General features: G+C 37.7%; 6 protein-coding genes across 9 annotated transcripts; 1 reads left to right on the top strand and 5 right to left on the bottom strand.

Moving 5' to 3' along the window:
• Positions 4,391–6,289, top strand: LOC18769306 (ammonium transporter 3 member 1). The gene is made up of 3 exons (XM_007203424.2): positions 4,391–4,993; positions 5,099–5,384; positions 5,755–6,289. Exons 1-3 carry the CDS (start codon positions 4,391–4,393, stop codon positions 6,273–6,275), a joined length of 1,410 nt encoding a protein of 469 aa, XP_007203486.1. The 3' UTR covers positions 6,276–6,289.
• On the bottom strand, positions 6,757–9,632 carry LOC18769207 (bifunctional nuclease 2). Of its 2 annotated transcripts, none has more exons than XM_020569321.1 (9): positions 9,101–9,632; positions 8,586–8,798; positions 8,441–8,493; positions 8,302–8,358; positions 8,007–8,015; positions 7,796–7,867; positions 7,490–7,599; positions 7,317–7,408; positions 6,757–7,176 (listed from the first exon to the last, which is right to left on the bottom strand). In XM_020569321.1, exons 1-9 carry the CDS (start codon positions 9,357–9,359, stop codon positions 7,124–7,126), a joined length of 918 nt encoding a protein of 305 aa, XP_020424910.1. In that variant the 5' UTR covers positions 9,360–9,632; the 3' UTR covers positions 6,757–7,123. The 2 variants fall into 2 exon arrangements, with proteins under 2 accessions (XP_020424910.1, XP_007202227.1); XM_007202165.2 differs by having other exon boundaries at positions 7,950–8,015; positions 9,101–9,622.
• On the bottom strand, positions 9,843–12,880 carry LOC18769563 (ankyrin repeat domain-containing protein, chloroplastic). Its single transcript, XM_020569320.1, has 7 exons — positions 12,082–12,880; positions 11,680–11,756; positions 11,347–11,445; positions 11,152–11,250; positions 10,965–11,063; positions 10,777–10,875; positions 9,843–10,516 (listed from the first exon to the last, which is right to left on the bottom strand). The coding sequence occupies exons 1-7, from the start codon at positions 12,803–12,805 to the stop codon at positions 10,418–10,420; spliced, it is 1,296 nt and encodes a 431-aa protein (XP_020424909.1). The 5' UTR covers positions 12,806–12,880; the 3' UTR covers positions 9,843–10,417.
• Positions 13,300–16,951, bottom strand: LOC18771303 (serine/arginine-rich splicing factor SR45a). Of its 3 annotated transcripts, XM_007202438.2 has the most exons (8): positions 16,841–16,950; positions 16,728–16,747; positions 15,609–15,737; positions 15,069–15,092; positions 14,837–14,936; positions 14,569–14,718; positions 13,901–13,970; positions 13,300–13,800 (listed from the first exon to the last, which is right to left on the bottom strand). In XM_007202438.2, exons 1-8 carry the CDS (start codon positions 16,841–16,843, stop codon positions 13,574–13,576), a joined length of 723 nt encoding a protein of 240 aa, XP_007202500.1. In that variant the 5' UTR covers positions 16,844–16,950; the 3' UTR covers positions 13,300–13,573. The 3 variants fall into 3 exon arrangements, with proteins under 3 accessions (XP_007202500.1, XP_020424273.1, XP_020424274.1); XM_020568684.1 differs by lacking the exon at positions 15,069–15,092 and having other exon boundaries at positions 16,841–16,951; XM_020568685.1 differs by lacking the exon at positions 15,609–15,737.
• LOC18770169 (phospholipase D delta) lies at positions 17,705–24,116 on the bottom strand. Its single transcript, XM_007204223.2, has 10 exons — positions 22,855–24,116; positions 22,137–22,253; positions 21,818–22,012; positions 21,255–21,554; positions 21,061–21,129; positions 20,808–20,955; positions 20,174–20,322; positions 19,610–19,771; positions 18,720–18,920; positions 17,705–18,330 (listed from the first exon to the last, which is right to left on the bottom strand). The coding sequence occupies exons 1-10, from the start codon at positions 23,797–23,799 to the stop codon at positions 18,037–18,039; spliced, it is 2,580 nt and encodes an 859-aa protein (XP_007204285.1). The 5' UTR covers positions 23,800–24,116; the 3' UTR covers positions 17,705–18,036.
• Positions 25,756–26,358, bottom strand: LOC18770091 (uncharacterized protein At1g76070). The gene has a single exon (XM_007203074.2). The coding sequence runs from the start codon at positions 26,356–26,358 to the stop codon at positions 25,756–25,758; it is 603 nt and encodes a 200-aa protein (XP_007203136.2).

The following is a 26,608-nucleotide window of genomic DNA, read 5'->3' as shown; positions in this document are numbered from 1 at the left end:
GGCAGCCTTAAAAGAACAAGTACTCATCCTACTCTGCTTTTTAAAGCATATTCCATTTTGGGTTCTATCTGCTTGCTTTGCTCACATTTCCTATTTTAATTTTAATTCAATCATACATTTATATGGAAGTCTTTCTCACTTTGGTTTTTAATTTTCTTGTTGATCAAATTATTTTTCAATAGAGAATTAAAATTGAGTTAACACTTTGTGGTATATACTATATATGGATGATGAATAAAACCCCTCATTAGCAATGTTGTTATGTTAATTCTCAAATATTGAATTTTCGTCGAGTGGGGTACTACGTGGTTGTGACTCTTTCCCTTTCGTCTTATATGGCACCCTGAATCGAAATCTCAGAGTTTCTTTCCTACCAATTTTTTTTAAAAAAAAAGAGTGAAATTTTGAATCATGAATTGATTTTTTGGACAATATTTTATTTCCATTTTGATGCTATGCGTTCAAGAGAATAAAAATTAGTATCTAATCTAACATTGGACAGGTGAGAGCAACAAATAAATAAATATATTGATCGATGACGTTTCTGTTTCTTATTGACCTGCCTACATATGCGATGACATTGTTGATTTTCTTGTAGGATCAACACAATTAGGTTAGAATATTATAAAGAGATATTTAGTGATATACCCATTTCTAGCACTAATATTATAAATAAACCCTACACAATTGAATTCCTATAAACAAACCCAAAAAAGACCCAAAAAATGATAGTTGGCCTTATTGAATTTAATATTGATTATTAAATTACTTTGATGCCCTATTGAGTGCTTTGAGTATTTTTATGAGATTTTGGGGTTGGGCTTGTTTTAAGAAATTAATGGCAGTTTTGTAATTTATAAAAAGTTAAAAGCTTTTTTGTTATGTTGTAAATGGACTTTGGGTGTGTTTTTAAAGTCCATTTTATATAGGATATTTTTATAATTTGGGCCCCCATATTGAGTATAATAGTGAATCTCCCTATTATAAATTGTGGATACAAACTGGAATTGTTCAAGTATAATAAATCATTTACTGAAAAAAGAAAAAAAAAACGTCGCCACCTTTTTGTACGCTGAGATGGAGCTTTGAAAACGAGTGAAAGCGATGGACGCGGCAAAATTGGCCTATGAGATCGTCCCATGAAAGACAAGAAAGGAATTCATAATTTTAGTTAGATATATATTTCATGATGTACGGTTTGGGCGTAGGCACCACGTCGCACTCACAATACATAATAAATACATAATAAGAACAATGATTCAAATTTTAGGCGGAATGAGAGGATTGTAATTTGTTTTAGTTCTCGAGGTAGAATGAGAGACTGAAAAGTTAAGATTGAATGAATTGATAGAGAAATTTTGTGTTATATATAATAATCCTTATGATAGACGAATTATACGTAGAACTTTCATATTTGTGAGAAAGATAAAGGATTTAATGATTGGTCGGCAACTCCTAGATGCATAAGGAGACGAATCGTACGTAGAACTTTCATATTTATGAAAAAAAAATAAAAGGTTTTATGATCGGTCTGCAACCCCTGAATGCCAAAGGCGTCCTTAGGGTGATCTCGTAGTTCTACAAGGTGGAGACGATGGTGTCGGTCCTTAGGGTGATCATGTCATGTTGGTTGTTACTTGTCCCATTGGGTTTGTAGAGTACAGGTAGCTTGATGATGCCACAAATGCCTATTGCTGAACTTTGAAGTTATTTGCTAATTTATATTTTTCTGTTTCTTCTAGTGGGGATTATTGCCATTCCCTTGACAATCGAAATGTGAATAGCATATGCGGCTTGGAAGAAAACACAGTGCATGACCCAAATAAACAAAAGTCAATTAACTTATTTTATTGGAACAAAAGTCCCTTACTAGACTCGAATTTGGTAGGAATTATTTGATAAAGTGCCCTATTATTAACAACAACAAAACTCAGAAATCTCAATTATGGTTTTCAATAGCATTCTATTTTATTTATTAAACCACAAAATATGAACGCCACAAGCTGTTATGCAACATCATCCATGGTGGGATGACCTCTACTCTTTTCCTTTTTGATTTAGAAAAATTTAGAGGGAGATTGGCTACTCTCACCATCAGCGTTAGGGCATATTCACAATCTGGAGCCGAGATGACTTACTTGTGGAACCCCACTCTTCTCCTTTGATTCTCTCTTATAATTTTTCTTCCCTTTCTTCAAATAATTCTCTAAATGCAAGAAAGAAAACCTAAACATTCATTTATAATTTATTTTCCGTATTAATTCTTTTTTGTTGTTGTAAATTTTGATATTATTGTGTTTAGATTAACCGTGAAGTGGTTAATGTAAATTACCTTTTATCCAATTAAACAAAGGCTGTTCCACCCAATAAATTACCTTTCCAAAACCAACTGGGTTGCTGCAACTCATAATTGTCTAGGAATTGTTAATTCGAGCTGAAATTAAAAGGAAATATTATTATTCGAGTAAAAAGTCCATAACCAATATAACAATCAAACCTTTTGCTTAACACAGCGGTTGAGTAATGATCCAATCATAACAGGAAACGTGGACGACAAAACCGCAAGAGTGGTCTCGATTAAACCACCGCCGTCGGATGGATCGTCTTATGCGAGGAAACGTAACAACAACAGAATTATAAAATAAAACTAAAAACCTTTGCTTTTTGGCAATTAATTTGTCAATTCATAATATTCATGGGAACAAAAACACAGAGAAGACAAAAACAGAGTCAGAGAGAGAGAGAGAGAGAGATAGACAAGTGGTTGACACGAAGAACATCATGAAGTGGTTTTCTTATGGGTTTTTATAACCCTGGCTGATGTGGGCTGAGCAGCAAAGATATGGCAAAACTTTGTTGGGTTTGCTCTGTTTAGATTGGGGGTGTATTAGCTTACTTCTTTTGTACCATAAATCTCAAAGTTTCTTGCTTAAGCAGAGCAACAAATTGAGGTTTAAGCTGTAAAAATTTATGAGAAATCTTTGTTGGGTTTGCTCTGTTTTGGGTTGGGGTTAATTAGATCAATTCTTTGTACCATATATCATTCTGTTTTGTTTTGTTTTGTTTTGTTTTTTTTTTGGTCTTTTCAAAGTAGCTTGGAGGGTTTGGTGACAGATTATGGGTCAATGCACATCAAAGCAAGTGAGGCGTAAAGGGTTGGGTGGGTCTTCTTCTTCAAGTTCATCTGGAGGTGGAGGTGGAGGTGGTGGGTGTGCAGTGAGGCAAGGATGTTGGAGCATGATCAGAGAGAAAAGGTCCAGGTTCTATATTGCTAGGAGGTGTGTGGTGATGCTTCTTTGTTGGCACAAATATGGCAAGTATTAATGAAACCTTCATTAATTCTTCTTCTTCTTCCTCCTCTTTTTTTCTCTCTCTCTCTCTCTATTGGTTTTTTAATTTCATGTATAAATCAATGGAGGTTTGCAAGTGTCAGGAAGAATTTGGATATCATTTGGTGGTCTAATCTTCCCCAGTTCATGAAATTCATGGCTGGAAAATGTTTTTATTCTTTTTTTAATATTTTAAATAAAAATTAGAAGTATTGCATGATTAAGCCATGCATATAAATTATAAAGCAACAAGTTTCGTGTGGAGAATTGAGAGACTTTTGTTTTTTTTGTTTTTAAAATTTTTTAATATTGATTCTTGTGTAAATGTTGTGTGTGTAAGCCTCTCAGTTCATTATAGGCAATTTGAGGAAGGAACAATATGTTCAAAGCTAAAGCAAACGCATGCAAGATGTATTTTATTTATTTGTTCCTAAACAATTTGCAAGTTGTGATTCTTTCTCAAGGTGAGGCCAAGCAGAATATACCATGGGCCATAGCTTTCCACGCTCCCAGTCCCAGCTAATGAAATCACTCACAAAGAGATAAAAGGGAAACAAAAATGAATATTCAAAGGTGTAATTTAAAATAAATCCCATCAATTTACACCCAAAAAAATTCTTACATTTTCACCAAGCAATAGCTGCCATATTCAAACCCATGCCAACATCCAAATTATGCCTCTTCTTGGAGCCATTTGACGGAACTCTTCTTGCTAATGTGGACTGTGGAGACACACAGTATCAAAATTTTGAGGTTTTCTAATAAAAGTTGCTTTCAGAATGTTAGTGCAACAACAACTCAAATGACAGAGGCCAAGCAAAACTAATTTGATTAAGTGCACCCAAATTATGGTACCCTTGCTTACTGCTTTAAAATTTTCAAATTGAATCTGTAACATCAGCCAGCAATGAGTGTTCAGTATATACTTTTCTACAAGAAATCAAACTTGTAGATTATTACAAAGTGCAATAACAACTCATAACTTTGTTATATATTTGCTGTTCCTGCTAAGCTATTCCAAAATTTCACCAAAGTTTCTCTCCTCCTCTATACCACTTTCGATGACTTATAGCAATTACTCCGGAGTTCTCCCGGTGAATCTCCTGCCAGACGAAGCATCACCACGATGGAACAACAAAGGAGACAATGGATGGCAGCTAATAGCAACCACCATGGTAGGCATGCAGAGTGTTCCTGGCCTTGTCATACTCTATGGAAGCATGGTGAAGAAGAAATGGGCTGTAAACTCAGCTTTCATGGCCCTATATGCCTTTGCTGCAGTCCTCATCTGTTGGGTTCTTTGGGCTCACAACATGTCATTTGGTACCAGATTTTGCCCAATATTGGGCAAGCCTGCTTTTGCTCTGACCCGAAGGTTTCTCCTCCATGAGTATGGAGGTTTTTATGTTCCAATGGCTGATTATGTCTACTATGAATTTGTTTTTGCTGCCATTACTGTGATATTGCTTGGGGGCTCCTTGCTTGGGAGGATGAACTTCTATGCTTGGATGTTGTTTGTGCCAATGTGGCTCACCTTGTCTTACACAGTTGGTGCTTTCAGTATTTGGGGAAAAGGGTTTCTTGAGAACTACATCATTGATTATGCTGGTGGATATGTGATTCATCTGTCATCTGGTGTGGCTGGTTTTACTGCTGCTTATTGGGTAATTGATATGGACACCCGAAACCCTTCTATGTATAATACTTGTTTCTTTGTTTTTGTTTTGTTTTTTGGCGGTGGTTTAGTATTGAATGTTGCTATCATATAGGTAGGACCAAGGCAATCACATGACAGGCAACATTTCCCTCCAAACAACATAATTCACATGTTGGGAGGTGCAGGGTTTTTGTGGCTTGGATGGACAGGGTTCAATGGTGGCTCTCCATTTGCAGCAAACTTGATTGCATCTTTGGCCATTATCAACACCCATATATGCACTGCCACTAGCCTCTTGGTGTGGGTTTCCCTTGATATGGTAGTGTACAAGAAAAGCTCCGTGATCGGCGCGGTCCAGGGGATGATCACTGGCCTCGTCTGCATCACACCTGGTGCAGGTAAACTAGTCCTTGCTCAATTCACATAATGAATGAAGACATTCTCTTGCACAAAATCATGACATGTTATGTTATCAAACTATCTCTCGTCCATTTTGTTTTAAAGTGTAGTGTCAAATAGGTTGATAATGAAACATTTATATATTATATATGGCAAGAAAACATAGCATAAACATTGCTTTCATAAGGCCGTAGAAAATATCTTTCAAGAACATGTTTTTTGGTAGCTGCTTGTCACTTTCTATGAACTGAAGTAAAACAACCAGACAAAAACATGACGGTTATGAATGTTTATGAACTGAGTTTTGATTTAAAAAAGTAAGAAGAAGCAATTTTGCAGCATCCCACCAAATAATATCTACCTGCGCAGGGATTGTGGAGCCATGGGCAGCAATAATAATGGGAGCAATGTCTGGTTCAATACCTTGGTACACCATGATGGTATTGCACAGAAGATCAGCCCTCTTCCAAAGTGTTGATGACACATTGGGGGCCTTTCACACCCACGCCGTGGCTGGCCTGTTGGGGGGTCTCCTCTCAGGCTTCTTTGCTCGAGCCAACCTTCTGAGAATGATGTACCCGACTAGCCATTACGGTCCAGGCTTAATGTACAGCATCCTTGATAGGAAACCAAAAGATGGCCTCATACAAATGGGGCACCAGATCATTGGAGCAGTTTTCATTATCGTATGGAATGTCGTTGTCACAAGCTTGATTTGCATTTTGATCAGCCGTATCGTTGATCTTAGGATGAAGGAAGAGGACCTTGACATTGGTGATGATGCTGCGCATGGAGAAGAAGCCTATGCTCTGTGGGGAGACGGTGAGAAGATGCCGATCAGATGGCAGATGCCTCCAAGGATTCCTTCCATGTGCAGACGGCTGAATTAAAGTTTGTAGTGGAAATTCTAATAAGTTGTAGTGCCTCCACCTTTGTCGTTAAAAAAAATGCATACTGCAACTCTCGTTGCTGGTTGCTATTTTAATCCATATTTTTGTTCTCTCGTCTGTAAAGTGTACATGTTCATATTGGTGAAGAATATAGCTACTGGTCATTTTTGCATACAAAGGCTACTCTTTGGATCATTAAAATACATGTTGTGGCATGTAGTTTAGGTTACTGGAGTGACAATTGTTGAACAAACATCTGTCCCTTGGGTAAGGAAGTTAAGAAGACGCTAAATTTGTAATTTGGGAAAATGAATTAATAAAAAAAGAGAAAAGAAAGAGTCAAAATTTGAAGAATTTGATGACATATTTCGAATTTCGAGTTCAGCCCCCATTGTAGCTGTAGTTGCCAAGGATTAAGAGTACACTAAGCTTTCAAATGTCAGCTCAAAATACCAGTAGATTAAGCATTGCACAAATCTAATAATACACCAAAGATCTTAGAAAGAACAATATATTGTTTCAATTAGATTCAAACGAACGCAATTTCATTCTTTCTTGTCATATAACACTTTGCTGAGATTTACAAACCGTGGATACGAATCTCCAAAGAAGGCTGACCATGCTTATGGTTTGAAGTATCCATCTGAGTACATGGTTTTACATATACAAACTTGGGGGCAGTATTCAATATTCTACAGTAGCTGTACATTCAATATTTTAAAAGTTCTCTCATTATCCAATAATGCATAAAGGTGTTCCTTGCACTAGAATCTCCATAATGAATTGCTATGCCAACAGTGCGTAGAAGCATCAACTTATTTAGAAGCGGATTAACCTTATATATTTGGTTAAGGCCCTTGAATTGACTTGCGAAGCTTGACTAGTTTGTCTCTCCACATGGCTGCAGGATCCATTCGTTAATTGATAAATAATCCAATATATGTAAAACCATCAGGCAATCAGAAGCAAATTGATGAAGAAAAGAAGAAGTAATGTGACCTAGAAATGTTGTGTATATCAGAAATGCAGTACATAAAATACCTGCATCTTTATATCTTTCCTCTTTAATAGCTAAACTGATATTATTAACCAACTCAAGTTCTTGAATTAAAAAATCGGGACCATCTGCGGCACTGAAAAGAATTTAACTAAAGATTAGAACCAGAAATTAACTGATGAAACAAACTTGAGGTGCACAAAATACAACTCAATACCTGTCAAGAGATACATCATAAACAGACTTTGTATCACGCACTCGGCCCATCCCATAACTGATTCTTACAGCATCAGTTAAGACAATCTGTTTATTTACACATATGGGCACCTGCATATGGCAAGCGTCACACAAAGTTAGCAGTAGTTTCAAAAGAAATGATCATGTGCATGTGTGATAGATTTTTAGATCTTGCGAACTTCAACAGAAAGGTAACAGTTTTTTTCATGCCCATGAAGAAGCAGGAACACGCATGGACACAAAGTCTATGAGCATTTGTATTGATGAATGCAAGAAAGACATTTACCTTGCTTCTATGTGCAACATTTATGGCATCTGACGGACGTGCATTCACATTAAAAACCTCGTGTTCCCCTGGCTGCAGATAATAGGAACCTTGATGTCATTAGGTTGCTTCACTTTCTTAAAATATTAGTTCATAACTCACAAGGGTTTACCACCTTGCTAAAACACAATCCGGCAAAGTAAGTATTCATCACTCTTTCTGTAATTCTCACCATAGTCACCTGGAATTGAAGAGGTAGCAACAAAATAAGAGAATGACCTGAATGGTTTTACACCCCACTATCAACTTGGATAAAAAACTGAATGTCCTCTTAAGACAAAAAGCTTACATACATTCCCTTCTCACCACTCACTTTTTCTAAAAATCTAGTTATTAGTATCATTAGGTTTCCTTATAGACATGCAATAAACATAAACTGAGTAGCTAAAGCAGGAAAAGGACAAATGATAAAAGCCTTCGGCCCTTCAGAAAGTAATTAATACATGGGAAAAAAATTAACTACATACTTGATAACCAAGTTTGCCGACGAGATTACTCACAAACTGGAATTGATCAGGGGAGTCCTGTAGAATGACCAGTTTTTGGGGTCAATGTACATTTTACATAAGAAAGCAACCCATTTAATTACAGAACTCAAACAGTTACCCCATTCTCATCTCCCCATTGGGCATCGATGAGATTTTCTATGGCAAATTCACCTGAAAAACAAAAATCAGATAAGTTACAGTTGGTGACCAGAGGATGTGACACTTCAAATTACACTTATATTCCTGTACATAATTTTATATACCTACAACAATTGGAAGCAAAAAGTCTCCATCACAAGAAATCTTGAGAAAAATCGTGGGATTTTGGAAACGCTGGAGAAAGTTTCGGCCTAAGGTATCAAAGAGGTTTCGAGATCGGTTTGCTTGAGCTGAAAAGGGACGCAATTTACCAGAGGACTGCCATTTCGTCTCTTCTTTAAACCCTCGCTTTTGCATACGGTAGTGAGATATAGTTTCTGCACTAATTTAACACAGTCAACAACTTCAAAACATGATCATCACACCCCATCACTGAATTAGCAACAAATTACTTCACTTTACACTGCAACATTCGAAACCAACAAATTAAAAACAATAAAAATCAACAGAATATATGGACAAACAGGTAAAGACTTCATCTTTGGACGAAAAAGTAAGAATTTAACAGATTCAAATCAAAATCAATTCAAAAAGTTATTACAGATACATAGAAATATACGTACACGTATATTTATACATATATGTATGTGATCATAGGTGGTGCAGAGAGAGTTGGGACCTGAGAGGAGGAGAGAAGCTTGGAGATAATCGTAATCGTGGTGATCGGCATTCCTGGATCTGGAACGAGAGGAAGAGTTGTTGCAGCTAATGGCGATCGATTTGAGGCCACGACACCGTTCTGTCGTTCTGAAACCTAATCGAACCGTGAAGACCGAGTGGAGCGAGGAGGAAGAAGCAGAACTAGCAGCAGGCCAAGTGCTTGGGATCGAACGGATGGCAGCTGAGCGATCCGTCACATGAAATTGAGCTCCGATCATTATAGAAGAAGAAGAAGAAATATCAATGTACAGAGAGAGAGAGAGAGAGAGAGAGAGAGAGAGAGAGAGAGCTGAAGAAACAGATAAAATAGAGAGTTGGTTGAGTTTCTTTCGATTTCAACAATATGGCGCTTTCTTCTTTTCATTTGCTGGCTCAACTTCGGTTCGCTTTTATCAAGGGGAATTTTGACAAAGATACGCCCATCCTGTGCTTGTCTCCCCAGTCAATTATATGTCAATGTCATTAAACTAGATGAACTCATAATTAATTTTTATAATTTTGTTCCAACCTAACCCCTCCCTTTCGAGATCAAATAAAATAGAAAGGATTACGAGCAAGAGATTTGTAGCTCAAAATATCGAAACCGATGTTGAATTAAAAAACAATTGCGTATAACAAGTTTAAAATTCAAGTGATTGAACGAGTTTACCCCTATTCCCGAAATCCTATCTTCTAATCTCCCATCCAATATGATGTTACGATTTTAAAAATGAATTTACATGTGACATATCGTTACGACACATGGCATAACGCTAGGTATTACATAATAATACGAGATAATGTTACGACACATGGCATAATGTGAGGACGTATAGTTTAGGATACTCGCTGAACCCAAAGAAAACAAAGAGGATACTCTGTTTCACCACGATCTAGCACACTCTTCTTCATGCATAGATGTCATGCCTGTTCGTGTCAAGCTCCATTTGATTGTGTTGGGCATGTGCCATGCTGATGCAGACTCAAGCATAACATGAACCGGCCCAAATTATTAATGGGATTTTCTCATTTAAGGAAAAAAAAAAATTTGCATTCTACAATGATTTTTCAATGATTTTTTAATTACAAACAATTACAAAATTACAGGCCTTCCCTGGTTGATATTGTGGTTGGCACTTGGCTCTTGTGACTGGTAAGTTGGACTGATGGATGATCATCTGAAATGCTGAAACTTTTATGTAAAAGTTATGGTATAGATCAAACCCCGGCTTGTCATCAGATCATTTGGGCAGCCGAAACACCGATCAGGTATATTTGTGGTTCGAATATTAACCAATTAGCGTGGCTTGGGAAGAAGCTTCAACAGCTTAATTAGCTCGTAAGTCCTTGTTTCTTGACCAGAATAGAGGCAAAGGTCAAGAGGGGTTAAACCATCCTGCAACAAATAGATGACTTACATTACAATCAACTATCATTCTTACAGTCGCACGTCAGGGCAATAAGAACTAAAGCATACACCAGAATGTCGATAAGGTGCTTAGACTCGAACTACGACACGTGAGAGCAGAAATCATATGAAGGACAGTTCAAGAAGCAATCGCTCATAGTTTCTTTTATGCATCCAACCAAGCATGTGCAAAATGCAGAAAACTTATGCACTACAAACACAAGCTAAAGGAATCATTCAAAAGTTACCTTATTCTTCAATGTCTTATCCGATCCTTTAATCAATAAAAGCCTCACCACATCTGTTCTTCGGCCTTGAACAGCTAGATGTAATGGTGTCCATCCATCCTATAAAGTCAAAGTAAAACTTTTTGAATAATTGTTTCTTTATATTGCATACCAAAGTGTAAGCAAGCATGGGAAATTATAATCCGTACATTGTCCTGAAGGTTTATCTCAACATTATATAACAGAAGAATTTTAATTGCTTGACTGGAAGCTGTTCGGACAGCATAATGCATCAAGGTGGCGCCATCCTGTTTTCAACATAAACATTTAGTTAGAACAATAATAGTAACGCTAAAACCAAACTGGATTGGGAGATTCACTAGGTAATCTACTCACTTTATCACGAATAAACGGATTAGCTGATTCTCTTAAAAGATAGTTCGTGATGGCCTGATTTTTACCAAGAATTGCTTTACGAAGAGAATTCCAACCATCCTGGAAAGCAATGAACCAAAGCTCAAATCAAGAATGAAAAGGAAAGAACAATCTTTGCAGTTAACATTCCAATAGAAAAGGTGGCCATTTATATACCTTATCCACAGCATTGATATCAGCATTATGTTTCAATAAAGCATCCATAAGGTAAAATTCTCCTGATGCAGCAAGAGTGTGAAGTGGTAGCCATTTGATCTGAAAGAGATTTCAAATACACCAAAATCAAGTTAAAACCTTCAAGTTCATCGAACTAGAACTACAAAAATGTGATTGTGTGCGGGGGCAGCTGTATATGTTCAAATTTACGTAAGGTACAACAAGTAAGGGTTTCACTAAGGAATGATTTTCTAATGAGAAAAACGAAAATCAATCTAACAATAAACACAGAAACCATTACATATTAATGATCATAACACAAGTGACACTTACAGAGGTGGCAGCAGCTATATCAGGTTTTCGCTTATTTAGCATAGCCTTCTCCTCTTTCGTAAACAACTTTCGGGGTCCTGTTCATTCAAGCAACAAACAATATTTCACAGACCATATCCATCAAACACACCCAAAAAAAGACCAATTCAAGTTCAACCTAGGAAAAATTGTCCATGTCTGAAAAATTGGTTAAAAAGAGAGCTTGATTATCTGCAGTATAAAAAAAAAAAATTATACTTTGTTACATTATCCTAGACCTATATACCAAAATTTACTACTTTTCAATAAAACTCAAAGCTAAAACCAGCATTTCACAGAACCCACATGAACATACTAGAAAATCTCAGCCCCATCTGAAAGCTCAGTATAAATATATAACAGAGAAAAGAGGAAAGCAATCACCTTCAGATTTCTTAGCACCAGGCTCATAATGCTCACTGTTAAAGAACTCAGTAACATCCTCCAGACCCTTCCCATAAACCGCCCACCTTGGATTCTTAGGCGCCACTCGCTCACTCAAAGACCCATCATTACCTTCATTATCTTTCAACTCCTTAGCTTTAGCATACTCGACCTGAGCCAAACCTGAAGCGTCATCCAAAACAAGAGGCTTCAATTGATTCAACTTGGCCTCTCTGTACGCCAAGTACTCCTCCAAATTCAAATCCCTTATGGGCTCTAACCCCTTCTTCCGCTTCTCGACCCTCGTACCAAACTGCACTTCTTGAGCTATCTTGCGCCTCTCTTTCTTCGTTATGTTAATCTCCGCTTGTACCTCTCTCCATTGGTCCGGAACCAAGTTCTCAGACCCAATTTCATCGATAGCTTTTCTGGGTTTTGCTTTGGTTGGGTTAAAAGTATCGACTTTGGTGTTGTTTTGGAGATAAGGGTCGTCGAATATGCCTTCTTCGAAGACAACGCAGTCACCGATTACATGGTCTTCTTCGAAAGAGTCGTTTTGAATGGAGTAAGAAGAGTTAACAGAGGGTAAGAGTGTGTGTAGTTTTCTCTGAAACTTTATGGTTGTGGGCGGTGCGAGCTTGTGAGGTGTGGTGGTGAGAGAGAGAGGTTTGGCGGGGAGGAGAGAGAAAAGCTTAGAGGATTGGGGGTTTACAGAGAGTGACATGGCCTTGCACTTGCTAAGCTCAAGCTTCCCTCAAAATGAAAACAAGGAGTTGTCTGTTTCTTCTTCATATTTGGAGTGATAAGTTGTACAATTAATAGTTGGGCTAGGCCCAGATTGCTGATTATCACCTAGGCAACCAGCTATAGGCCTATGGCTTTTATCGGGTTGAGATTGATTGCGCCGAAAGCACGTTTTAGCCCAAACCTTTAAATCTGGTTTGTTTTTTAATGTTTTAAGACCTTTCCTATCAAGAGGGTGATGGTACCAAACTCACACACTCGAATCAAAGACGACCTTTCCTATTAAGACCTTTCCTAGTGGTCCTTTGTAACCTTTGAACTTTTTAAGATGAGGTCAACTGGGATTTTCTTTGGAAGAAAACATGGCTACTAACTTGACAACATTTAACTAGGCTAGGAAAAGTAATGAGGTGAGAATCATCAAGACTACAAAAGTAAAAGGGCCAATTTCTTTGGCCAAACTTGCACCGTTGGTTAGGCTTTCTGCAAGATCGAAACCAACTATATCATAGTTCAAATTTCACATAAAACTGTGTACAAACAGGGAAGACTAAAATTGGAGATAAGCTAAGCCACATATTATATATCGATTCCCATGTCCAAAGGCACAAACCAGCAATCCTACTACTTAGTAACAACATGAGAAACGAAACCAGAGGAACTTCAGACTTCAGAACACAATCATTACATTGCTACATTTTGTCCCTTAGTCTGTAAATTTTGTTGGACAGGAAATCACAACACACACTCATCTAGAGCCACGAGCATACTTCCTTTCAGGGCTGCCATAGGGAGAATAAGACCTCTCCCTTCTAGATCTTCCGCCATAAGGTGAACCCCTAGGAGAATAATCACGGCCACCTCTGTACGGTGAGCGCCTTGGAGACCTCCGATATCCATAGTCATCACGACCTGAGCCCCCACGATACCTACCACGATCCCGATCCCGATCCCCATCCCGATCACCTCGATAACCTGTCACCAATACAGAGATAAAATATGAGATATAGGCAAACAAACCACAGTGAGACAACTGCACTTTTATTATTTACATAGGAAAGCATATTAAGCATACCATAGTCTCTAGTATTTTTCAACCCAAGATAATGCCCAGGTGTTGGAGTTCTTGGCCGCTTCCTCCGAGACTGAAAATAAACATATAAATCCTTAATTCTTTGAAATTTCCATTATACAGTTAGAAAAATTAATCATACAAGAATCATTAACAAAATTTGAAGAACTGAAATATATCTTACCACAAGCAACATTATTTTTTATACTTGATCAGATTTAAAAATATATATTTGATAAAGAAAACTTAAGAGGAAACTAAATAAAGTGGGAAATCTGGACACAGAAACAAGCACAAGATATCCAGGCACATATGTGATACGATTAGTGTCCACAAAATGAATGCCAGTTATGAAATACCATAAAAGCCTCATTAGAAAGTTGTTGGTAATGTCCGTGGATTAGTTGAGAGTTGAAAGTGAATGCTGAAGTTGTATAGTTGTTGGAATATAGTTGCTATGTTTAGTTGATCAGGCGCATTTGAAAAGCTGTTTAAGCTTGCCATTGATCAAGCTGTTTCACTAAAGTTGACATGGATAAACTCATCATCTGTGATTGCTGCCAACATACCTGACGCAGTGAGTTATGAATATAACCAGAAAACCGCCAAGTCAAGAAAAACAAAACAAAACAAATGGTTTAAAGTTTATCACCGTATGAAAATCACATTACCCTCTCAACAGTGATGTATCGACCTTCCAGAACTGACTGGTTGAGATGTTTAATGCACCGTTCAGCATCTTCAACAGAGTCCATAGTAACAAAGGCAAAACCACGAGAAATTCGAGTGCGGGGCTCCACAACAAGAAAGCATGAGGCTACCTGTGAAATAAGGCAAGCAGAATATATAAATGCAAAATTCATCACTATACCATGAATAATGGAATAGTTAGTGCAATAAAAAACTTTCACTAAATAAAATAGAAAATAATAAAAGCACCTTCCCCTCCTTTGAAAAATGCCTTTCAACATCCTTCTCTGAGACCCTTGTTGATAAGCCAGTCACATACAGTGTATTTCCAGGATTTATAGCAGCAGGCCTACCACATAAAACAAAACTTAGATGAGCACCAGAGAAAAATATCAGTGTCATAAATCGAAAGAAGGTTTGACCACTGTCAACTTTATAAACAGATATTCTCCTGTAAAGAAAAACCAAAATTAACAACAACCTGCCAGGACTTCTGGACCTTGATCTGCACCCAAAAAAACGCCAACCATTTATAAGAATCATTGGTGTCACATGGCAGAAAAACTGAAGTTACTAAAACCAGTATTTTTAAAACTAAAATTAATAAATCAATGTTTTCAAAACCAATGTTTTCCAATGCAAAGGCATAATGTGAGGTGTTTTGTGCCTCACAAGTGAGGCATAAGCCACAAGGCATTGAGGTGTAAGCCTTCAGGGGTGAGAATTATTGAAATTTAAGAAATATAAATCTGCAGGGAACCACCTTAGAGCGGCCAAAAATATCTGAGAGCTACTTGGTTGTTTGGGTTAGAGACTACTGAGATATTCTAATTATTTAGAAAGGGGCTCTAAGTGGGGTATTAATTTTCCTCTTCAAATCCTAGGCAAAACTGTGTCATGCAACAAAGAAACACCTTGGGCACCCTGCTCTCGAGTCATGGAGTGCTTGTTTTTGCCTTTTAAAAACACTGATACTAATAAACATGAACAACACATTTAAGCAAAAAAAGTAAAGACCAACCTGCCACGACTTCTAGAGTGAGAACTCTGCCTTGGCCTAGACCAAGATCTTGACCTTGACCTAGGCCTAGACCAAGACCTGGACCTGGACCTGGACTGAGCTCTCCACGGAGAAGGGGATCGTGAGTACCTGATTTACACATATGTATGGCATAAAACTTCTGAACAACATCAAAAAATAAGAGCCAAACAGCACAAAACACTTTCCCACATAGTGAATCTTCCTAATGAAAAGAAACTCACAGCTAATATGCTCTAAAAGATAATATTCACCTATAATTCTTTTATTACCAGACCCTAGAATGGTCGTCTCAGTGTGAAAAATGAGAAAGCAAGCCATGTTGATCATAACCAACTACCCCAAATGGAATCATATGAACACCACATATTTAACTAGAGTCTCCCTGATTCATTAGTATCACAATTCAACAATTTTCGCCCCACTAAATAAGACATTTAAAACGTTCTGCAAAACATAATGGAAAAAGTAACAAATCTGAACATAAAACTTCTGGGTGACTTTATCCTCTATAACTCCAAAGTGAAAACTTCCAAGCATAAACATAACTTGCATATACCATTCTAAAATTACACCACCTAGACCTACATGGTAAAGACAAAACCTCGCATGTATGAACAGTTTCCGCATTGGATGGTTTCCCAAATAAACAGATTGCCCGTAGAACATCTTCCATGGACTAAGGCACAGCATATAAGCAGAACCGTATGATTTCCTTACCCACTCGCATATCTATGACTGTATTTGTAAAAATCGAAGCTAAGATTGAAAATCCTAAAACAGGGAATTTGTGTTCTTCCTTTCTTATAAGAAAAACAGAAAGATAGAGAGAGAGTGATTTTGACAAAATGATTTACGGATGGTAAGTGGCTCACAAAAAACAGACAAAGAAAGCTTCAATAGCCAAACATAGTCAAATAAAAATTCCAATAACTCCAATACACTGACACAAAGCAAAAGTATCAGCACCAATAGATCGAAAGCCTCGACCCAACAAGTATGTTGAAAGGCAATTATTTTTCTACAAATATACATAATATATATTAGGATGCAATTCGAACCCAGAAATTGAAAAACAGCAATAGAAATTATAGGGCTTACTTTTTGCGAGGAGAATCCGCCTGCAAAAAATGTAAAAAGAAAAACGCATTAAAATCTTTCAGCTCTCTCAAGCATGCAACAGCAGCAGAGCATCACGTAAGTAGAGAGATTACCATTCGCAGAGGGCAAAGACGAAGAACCCTAGAGAACAAAGTCGAGGTATTAGGGTTTGGGGTCAATGAGCTTTCTTAAAAGGGGAAAAGCCCACTTTGTATCTATTGTGTATGTAAACCGGAAATTACATTATATATCTGTCAGGGGTATAATCTCCTACGTTGAAGGCACATATTTGTTATGTTAAACTAGCAGCGCTTGCAAGAAGTTTTTATTTTTTATTTTTTTTATTTTATAAATTAAAATTTATTTTAGAATTAAAAAAATAATGAGTAGTTGTGTTCCATAAAAATAGGATTCATTATCTGATTTTAATTTTAATTTTAATTTTAATTTTTTTTAATATGAAATGTGTGAATTTACTATATTATCCTCATTTAATTAATAATTTTAATTCTTAATGTTTGCATTAACTAAGGACATTTTCTGGTATTTTCAATGTTTTATCATTCTCTACATTTTGCTTTATATATATAGATAACCATTTCTTTTTTTATTTTTTTCAATTTTAATCTGTTAACCTGTAAATTTGATTGAACGATAAACTTTTTGGTGGGAGAAAGTTTTTGTAAAAATATTTCTTCTTATAGTAATTTCTATTTATTAAGGTAATTCGGAAAATTTTGATTCTCTTTTATCTATCAAGTAGGAATTTTTTTTTTTTTTTTTTTTACCGTAAAAAATACTAGACTAGTCAATTTGATTATTATCACGAATAAATTTGGTTAGTATTTGAATTTAGAGGGAACAATTTTTAATTGTTTTTTTATTGCATGGTTTAATGTCAAGTTTATGGTTGAATTTTGGTTCATTGGAAGTAACTTTGGTTTATTGCACTTTACTGCTTGCTTGCCATCCATATTAGGAACAGGAATAAAAATATATAATGCAACTGCCTTAAGAACTTCAACCAATTAGTACAAAAACAGAAACAGAAAAAGAAATGAAAAATCTACATTCACAATATCTAATCTTCCAAGTCATTGTGTGTAAATTCACAGAGTGATCTTTTCAACTATGTTGGCACATATGCATCAGTTACAGTAGAAATTCACAGAATCTAATCAACAAGGAAACGGACTGAATCAGCAAGAAAGAAACAGCAACTAGGTTGATCTGGTAACTCGGAGGCTGGGTGACGTATCGCTTCAATTTTATTTAACGAATCGTGTATGAACATAAGACTCTAGAGAGATCATGTTGTGAGAGTATCAGGAAGTGCGGCAGAATGACCTCCAATTACTTTACCGCCGACATCAGGGAAATTTTCATGTCCCGGCAGGGGGCCGACCTTCCCATCAGCATCTACCTGCAGAGGATACTTCAGAAGGTGACCCTGCAGTTGTGTAAAATCTGGAGATGTGAATCTCTTCCAGTTTTCTTCAGCAATCCCGTTGACTGTCCTCACACATTCCAAACTCTCTGGCTCTCCAAAGCATGGATCTTTACCAAGATGCTCAGCCCAAAGTGACATTCGATATCCGTATATCTGCATGAAAAGAATATTGTATGTCTAATTAAAGCACGTAAGTGTAAAAGAAATTGAAAAAAGGCAAATTCTTTATGTTGTCAACAAATTCTAAATCCGGGAGGTAAATAACTATATTCAATAAGCTCGACCACAACGGGATTCTGTGAAGTTTCTTAAATGCATTTGAACTTGTTCTTGGAAAACAATGGAAAGAAGGGGCAAAAAGCAAAGGAACTGCTACTCTGAACCAAGACGAGAACAATTATAACAGCTAGTGCTCATGAAGTCTCTCGGAAGCTGAAGGTACTGACTCATGCTCATAAATATCCTCCTCGGCATCAGCCAAGAAAGGAGCCTCATATAAGAAGTTTGCCAAAACACAAGAAAAATTATAGAGAGTGGCATACCTGACCAAATGGATGTTTCCGCCTCTCAGCCCAAGTGTAATGGGGCTGATATGCACCCATAGCTATCTCAGTGTCTTTGGTACCAGCCATTGATCTTTGGTTGATATTGGCAGATCCAAGTATTACGTACTCGTCATCTACTACCATACCCTTGGCATGAACATAAATCATAAACCGCTGATATTTATATGCATCGGAGACCTGAAAGAAAATTTTATTATAAAGGCCAACATCTGAAAAGTTCTCGCAGACAATAAATTAAGGCAGATATCTAATGAATTTAAAGATCTAAGCTTGAGTGGTCATCTTATCCTCTGTGAGGCATGGGATGAACTAATGGTAAATCTCAGGAAAACGCGTAAGGTCATTGGCATGGTAGGAATACAAAAGTGAATGCATTTAATCTGTAACAATGGCCAAAAACAAAAATCCAACCTTTAAAATAAGTAAAAATAGAGCTTTCGCCTTAAAATGTGTAACATACTACAACTACTAGAATAATCTACATTAACAAAATATTTTTGCCTTCCCATTGTTAGAATAATGTAAATGTGACAGATCGTGACATTGACCTTTAATTATTTGGGGTTTCCAAATATACCAAACAGGATAGAGGAAATCTTTCTACTGTCTTGCGCACTAATCTTGATACATATTTTGAAATTTCAAGGTCCCACAGAGTACATGCTAAGATTTTGCATATACTAAGATCTCAAAGCTGAAAGCATGAGAGAGATTAAGTGAATATATTGTGAAAATTGTAGTTGGAAACCATGAATTTCTCAGCCATGCAGATTAAGGGCCTACTATTTAGTTTATGCCAACCAAGAAGCTAGCACTGAGTGATAAAGTCAGAGCAGTTGGAAAGACAATTATTCTCAAATAATTACCGAAGCACCATTGTCATTTGAAGTTTCCTCTGAAAGTTTTTCCCGGTTACCAAGGCAATAGAAATTGAGGTAATCTTGAGGATGTGAGTGATGTGAGTCCTGAAGCTGCACCGATTTTAGTGCCTTTGCAACAATATCATACATTGCTTGCATTGTCTGGCTCTGCACAAAGTAAACATGCACAAGTCAGAAAGCAACTTCTATGTGTCCTTTCCATTCTTATTCTTACACACTTTCACTAGTTCCTTGTCCTTGACATCTAATAATAGATACCATGATACCAATACTACGATGAACAACACGAAAGTAATAATTCTGAACCAATAATTTCAAAGAAAACAATCCCATTGATTGGAAACCAAACAACAGATGATGTATTATTCAAGCTACTAGCAAAGAGTAGCTCAAAAAAAGGCTACCAGCAAAAAGAATCAATGATGTCAAAGCAAAAAGTCCATCGCTGTTTATAGTCATTAGAAGAACATTACAGCCATCTTAATGTTCCAGTTTACCAAAACATGTGTTTCCCGTGTATAAGCATTTCCATAATATATAATCACATACCTGCCAGAAAAGAATTTCTTGCATTGCAGCAGATTTTGGATCACCTTCAGGCCACATAGGTAAAACAACATACACCGCAAATCTCTCCTTAGCTTTAATTTTGCTAGCAATCTTTAATGCCAACTCCACCGGGATAAGATTATCAGCTCCTGCTCAAACCATGAAAGAAAATATTCAGATAAATTTGAATGCAAGGAAAGCATATATCTAGTATCAATTAATAACAATTACTTTATTTATATTTTTCAAACCGAAGAATGTGAATTTGAAAAAATATAAGTGGTTAGGTGGCAGGTGCAATAGTCTTGGGTCATTAAGGCTAATTTAAAGCCAACGACAGAAATAGAATGAAGATGCAAATTTTCAATATTCCTAGTCAATTATGGAGTAAATAATAAAAATTGCAATTACTTAGGAAAAAAAAAGATTTGTACTTGGGGAAGGGGGAGGGGTGTGTGGAAGTTGAGTTGGTTCCCATGTACAGAATGCTAGAACCCATAAATTTCAAGTGCAGTTATGCACATAAAATAATACCCATGATGCATTGTTTCGCAAAGCTAAAGTTTTGCTCCCCAAAAAAAAAATTCCTAGAAACAAGCATCATAATGCAGTGCTCAGCATATTGTCAGCTTACCTGCATTTCTATAATCTGGCCATGCATATGATGAACCAAGAAAATACTGATTTTCAATATATATAAAATGTTGAGCGGATCTGATTGCCTGGATGTATGCTGTTTGAATGCTTTTATCTATTAGCAGATTCTTTGAACAAATAAGATTCTGCAGTTACAATCAAGAGGAACGATCAGATTTTGTCCACACATTTAAAAGTATTAAAAGGAAGAAAGATAGAAGGGGGAGGGAGAGGGGAATTCAAACACAAACCTGGGCCTCAGCACTAGGGCCGGCTTTGGGAAATCCTTTCAGTGATCCTGAGTCAATGGACCGAAAAATCTGCACAAGAAAGAAAGATATACCCAGCTTGATTCTCCTTTTTCTTTTATTATATATATATATATATATATATTGAACAAAACAGAAAATAACAAAAAGAGTGAAAGAAAGTTTCATCATCCAACCTGAACATGCCAATCTTCGGGATCATCTTCACGTTGAACCCACAAAGCAGGGTCGTCTTCTGGAATAGTTGTTCTATCCTTTGAAACAGATAGTGGAGGACTAAGTATCCATGAGATGCGGTCAATTTTTATCAAAGCATCGTCATGCCAATGTGAAGCCCTCTTTTTTAGTCCGAACTCTCTCCATTGTGTTGCTTTCCTCCAACGTTGCTCAAAGTTTATAAGAACATCATACGCAGCAGGCCCATCAATTCTACAGTGTAAGTCATGCCATGGTTGCCTCGGAGCCTTGGTTCCAGCCTAGTACAGGAACAAAACACAAAAAGCCAAAAAGATATGCATCTTAGCAGTCTATTTAAAGGAATACAAACCTCATTTTGTGGATCTTGAGTAATCATTGAAAATAAAATATCATATACAAATTATGCTAGTACGTGAGTGAATTAGAAAGAAACAAGAAAGACAAGGAAAATCATGACAGGGTCTTAAATAATATCCCAATTGTTATGGATGTTAGAAACAATGCAGAAATAAACTGTATAACCAAATCACCAATTACTTACAGGAAAAGTCGGTTGATGAAAATCATCCTTAAATACAGTGTTAACATCACGAAACAGTCTGTGCTCAGGTGTGTCATAACGACCATCACAGAGATCAAGACCTCCTATAAATGCTGTTATCTTGCGATTATTACCATGTGCCTGTGTGTCCACGAGAACGCATTTTTGATGGTGGGTAAAGAGGGTTCCAACAACCTGCACAAACCCATAAAATGCAAGTTAGACTCAGCAAGTTGAACAGCTTAGTGGAAAGCAAAATCTTACATGAAAGTAAAGGAACGCTTGCTGAATCACGCAAATAAGGGCGTCCAAAACCTGCCTGTTGTTTAATAATGCTAAGCTTACTGCTGGCGTAGCGAGTTGCCAGAACACAATTAACAGATGAATGCTTGAAAAACTTCCGGGTTTCTTCATCATGTGTACCCATCATTCCTGCCTGCAACCAATCCGAACTTCACATTACGAACAAAATTCCATGACCTCACATACTTGCACAAGCATCTTGACAAATTACACAATGCACTAAAAATTTGTTATCTCACTAAGAGTAAGATGGGGAGGGAAACAGCATAACTGAATAAAGATGATGAACTACTGAACAGATATGCTACAGTCCAAAAGTCTGGGAGAGTAATAGAAGGTGTGAAACCAACCCAATTAACTACTTAAGTACCCCTCTAACACCCCATTACCCGAAATGGAATAAAATAGTCCAACTTGGGATCTCTTCTTCTTTTCTCTTTTCTTTTTCTGGCTTTACATTTCAGTCCATATAGTGCATTGCATAGGTTGCAGTATGCACTTGGATGAGCAATGGGTACCAACCAACCACCATCACCATCACTACCAAAGCCACCACCACTATCACCACCAACTCATAGGTACCCATTTGGGCCAATGGGTAACCATTATCCATCCCTATTTACAATCAAAGACACCGCTAAAAGATTCCAAACCATACAGATTGAAAATGATTGACAAATCCATAATAAGCAAAAACCAAATTCAAAACGACAATGCAGATTTGGAATTGTGACCGTTTTGAAGAAGAACTTGTCGTGTGAGGTCTTATCGTCCCAGACCAACAGCAACACCCTCACGCCTTCTTCAGACTTGTACTTGAGCAAGTCGCCGAGCGTTAATTCGCCGCCACGTGGCAACGGTCGGCTGGGCTCTCGAATCAGCCTCACCTTGTGAAACACAGACCAACCCACAATGTAAATCAAGTGATGAGCCTCCGAAATCGCATAGCAAATGTCCTCCCAGCAATTCTCAGGCCTATACACCTTCCTTCCATCCAATTCGATCTCCGGCAGCAGCCCATGCGGCACGTGCGCGTCTTGGTACAACCTCAAGGAGCTTCCTTTCCGCAACGGGAAATACGTGTGGCGCACACCCCTGTGTTCCGGATCGCCCGCTATACCATGCTTGTACAGTGGGTTTTTCTCGAAAGGCGTGAACTTTAGCTCGACCCGGATCGCCGAGTCGGGTTTCGGGGGCGTCCCGGATGACCCGATAATTGGAAACCACCCGGATATGAGTTCTCCGGTAGCGATTTTCTCGGCGGAGATCTTAGCGGTGCCGATGAGCTCGGCGCCGAAGAGGTCGTTGTCTTTAACCTGAAACTCGAGGTTAATTACGGGGTGTGCCAGGGGGATGAAGAAGTGCTCGTTCCACTGCGGGTTCTGCGAGTTCTTTATGACACGCGTCCTGGCCACGGTGGTCTCGGGGACCATAACGGTGACGTAGGAGTCGCTGGTGATGATCTTAGGGCGGCTGTGTTGGGGCTTGTGTTCTCCGCCGTCGGATTCGGTGTGGCGGGAGTGGGAGGAGTGGGGGATTGTGATAGTGTCACAGGCGGTGAAGCAACGGCGGAAGCGCTCGGAGACAAGGTCCATGTTGGGCAGCCGCCGGGCTTCGATGATATGGAGGTCGAGGTCGCCGTGCAGGTAGGTCACCAGCTCCAACGTCATTTCGGCCATTGCGGCGGGGTGACGTGGCACCGGAGGATGGAGGTCACTGTACGAACCGCAGTTCAGAGAGGGTTGGGGTTGGGGGCCTTGAATAGCGACAAAAAAAACTGGGTTTATGGGTTTGGCGTTGCTTGAGAAACACAGAGGAGTTTCAGAGACCTCGTGGCGCCTAGAGGCTTTTGGGGATTTTAAATCTCGTGAAATCTTATAATATTGACACAGAAGATTGTGAGTGACGGAGGAGAAGAGGGAGGGGATGAGTGCGGAGTGGGGAGTTAGTGTCCGTTACAAAAATTGGGATTTTTTTTGTAATTAAAAATTGGTTTTTTTTTTTTTAATGCAAAAAATATTTGGTTGGGTGAAATAATTGGTTCGGTTTGGATACTTGGAGTGAGACCCATGAACAATTAGAACATGTTCATACTTCATATGGACCGGACCCATCTTTCCATTTCCATTTTGTATTGAGTTTGTGGCTCCACCAACTACTTATAGTGACAATCAACACCAACCCATTTTAATATAAGGCAACAGAAATCATCTAAAATCTTAATCTTTTATATTTTAGAATAAGTTTAAAATGAGAAAAGTACAACTTTTGTTTTCCCCATATAATGTTAGATAAATTTGTTTGCAGTAAAATCAGATTGTTTATGTTTGCCAAATCGAGTCATGTCGGAAAATTACCACTTTTTTCATACCAGGTGTTGGAGAGAAACTCTCATACAACGAGGATATCATTTTTTGCTAGTTCCATTACAAGAAAGATTTTTTCCATTTAGTATCCTTTTTGCCGGTCAGAATGCAATCAGCATACTCTAGGAATAGTGTCATAACCTAATATTTAATTAACTTTGCCTTGATTAGAGCATTCAAATACCAAATATCAAATTTAAATTTGATAGTTGATGTGGCAATTTGATATCTTACACAGTTTTACACTCCACCTGATATGTCAAATTAAATTATTATTTTAGTGTTGATTTATTTTTAATTTTAAAAAATAATAATAATAAAATATTTATTTGATATTTTTCTTTTGAGATGTCAAAAATAACATCTCAACCTTCAGCCTTCATTCCACATCGGCTTTGACACATCGATTGGAGTGATGTGAGATGTTATTTCTAGCCGTTAAATATCTATATAACACTTTTGATATATCGATTAGAGATACTCTTAGGTACTTATTTATTCCTTATGAGATTTTAAATCCAACTTTTGAATATTTTTACGTTTAAAAGAAGAGAATCATGGAAAAGTAGAAAGTTTGCTCAAGTTGCTTTACTTATTTTGCCTACATCTTACCCTACTGCCCACAATCATTATCAGTCTAGTTGGAAAGATGTCCTACCCTCTCTCTCACTATCACAAACATAATCTTCACAAAATAATTATTTTATTTCCTCATTGAGCTACAAACGAAATCCAAAACCCAAAATATCTGTCCTTCCATCATTTCATGTTTATGCAATTCTTTATTCCAGAAATATAGAAACCCACATGGCTGGCTGGGCTGCTGATGTGAAGGATGGCTTGCAGACACTGCCATTTAAAATTCTGATGCTACGGCTGCCCCTAGGAAGGAAGGGTTTGGTATCTTGTAAAGATGAATTTTATTTCTTGGTTTGTTTCCAGTAAAAATAATGCAAGAATTTGAACTCTTTTTAAGTGTCAAGCATTTTACATGTGTATTAAAATTGCAGCCACAGAGCCCTCTAGGACAATAACCACCAGTCAGCTGAACAGCTCTTCAAATGTTTGTTTGGTTTGCAGGAAAAACCATCTTGGTTAAAAAAATTCTCAAGAGTTACTGATCAGTATTGCCACAACAATTATCATAAACAGCCCATAAACACTGATTAATTTTTTTGCAAGTGTTTTTACAATTGAAGAGGGTTTGGATGAGGAGAAATGGTCCTCCTTTTCCTCAAAGTAACTTCTTTCTTCTGGTCCATACTAACATCAATCTCCTTGACTATCCCCACCCACCCTATTTTTCACATCACCCAATTGATCATCATGAACCTCCAATATCAAATCAAAATCCGCCAGCACACCACGACCACTTGCAAACCTCCTCATCTGTCCCAAAGAAGGCGCTCTTTCTGGACCTCTAGATGAACCGCCCACCAAACCATCAGGGTGATTATTGTCATTTTTATCACCTTCTTTTGGTGGGGCTTCCTTGGGCAAACCCTTTGATGTCTTTTTCTTCACCTCTTTAGGAACACATGAAACTAGATTGCAGGTGGTGCTTTCTTGTGGTGGAGGGCAAGCCCCCTTGCTAGTATTTGACTTGCTTTTGCTTTGGTTCTTCTTCTTCTTCTTCTTCTGCTTGCCCTTGATTTGGCCCATGCATGAGACTTTTGGAGAAGTGGGTTCTTTTGGACCAAAGGTAATTCCATTCCTGGGCTTCCTTCTGGCCTCAGAGGGAATGAGTGATATCATTGGACCTGAGGTTTTTCTAGGGCTGGGCGGTGGGCTGTGGTATGTGACGGCAGGCTGTGCAGCTTTTGATAAAAGCTTCAGAATTCTGCTCCCAATAAGTCCTGATTGTTTCTCCATTGATTTCAGTTTAATTGTTCTTGCAGCTCTTCTAGCTGTGTTTGTTGTATACTTGTGTGTTTATATGAGGAGAAAGAGAGAGAGGAGAGAGAGAGAGAGAGGTCTTTAGAGGCTTTGGAAGAGCCGGAGAGGTTATGAGATTGTTGACCTCTTCGTAGACAGTGTACTGGAATGGTGAGAAGGGTTTTTGCCGCCTAGAATTAAATAATTGCATTACCAGTGCAAGCTCCACTTGGCATGCCATTCTCGA

Source organism: Prunus persica, chromosome G7 (assembly GCF_000346465.2).
Source record: "Prunus persica cultivar Lovell chromosome G7, Prunus_persica_NCBIv2, whole genome shotgun sequence".
Classification (NCBI taxonomy): Eukaryota; Viridiplantae; Streptophyta; class Magnoliopsida; order Rosales; family Rosaceae; genus Prunus; species Prunus persica.
The sequence above is the reverse complement of the archived record's forward strand: the minus strand, read 5'-3'. Positions and strand labels throughout refer to the sequence as shown.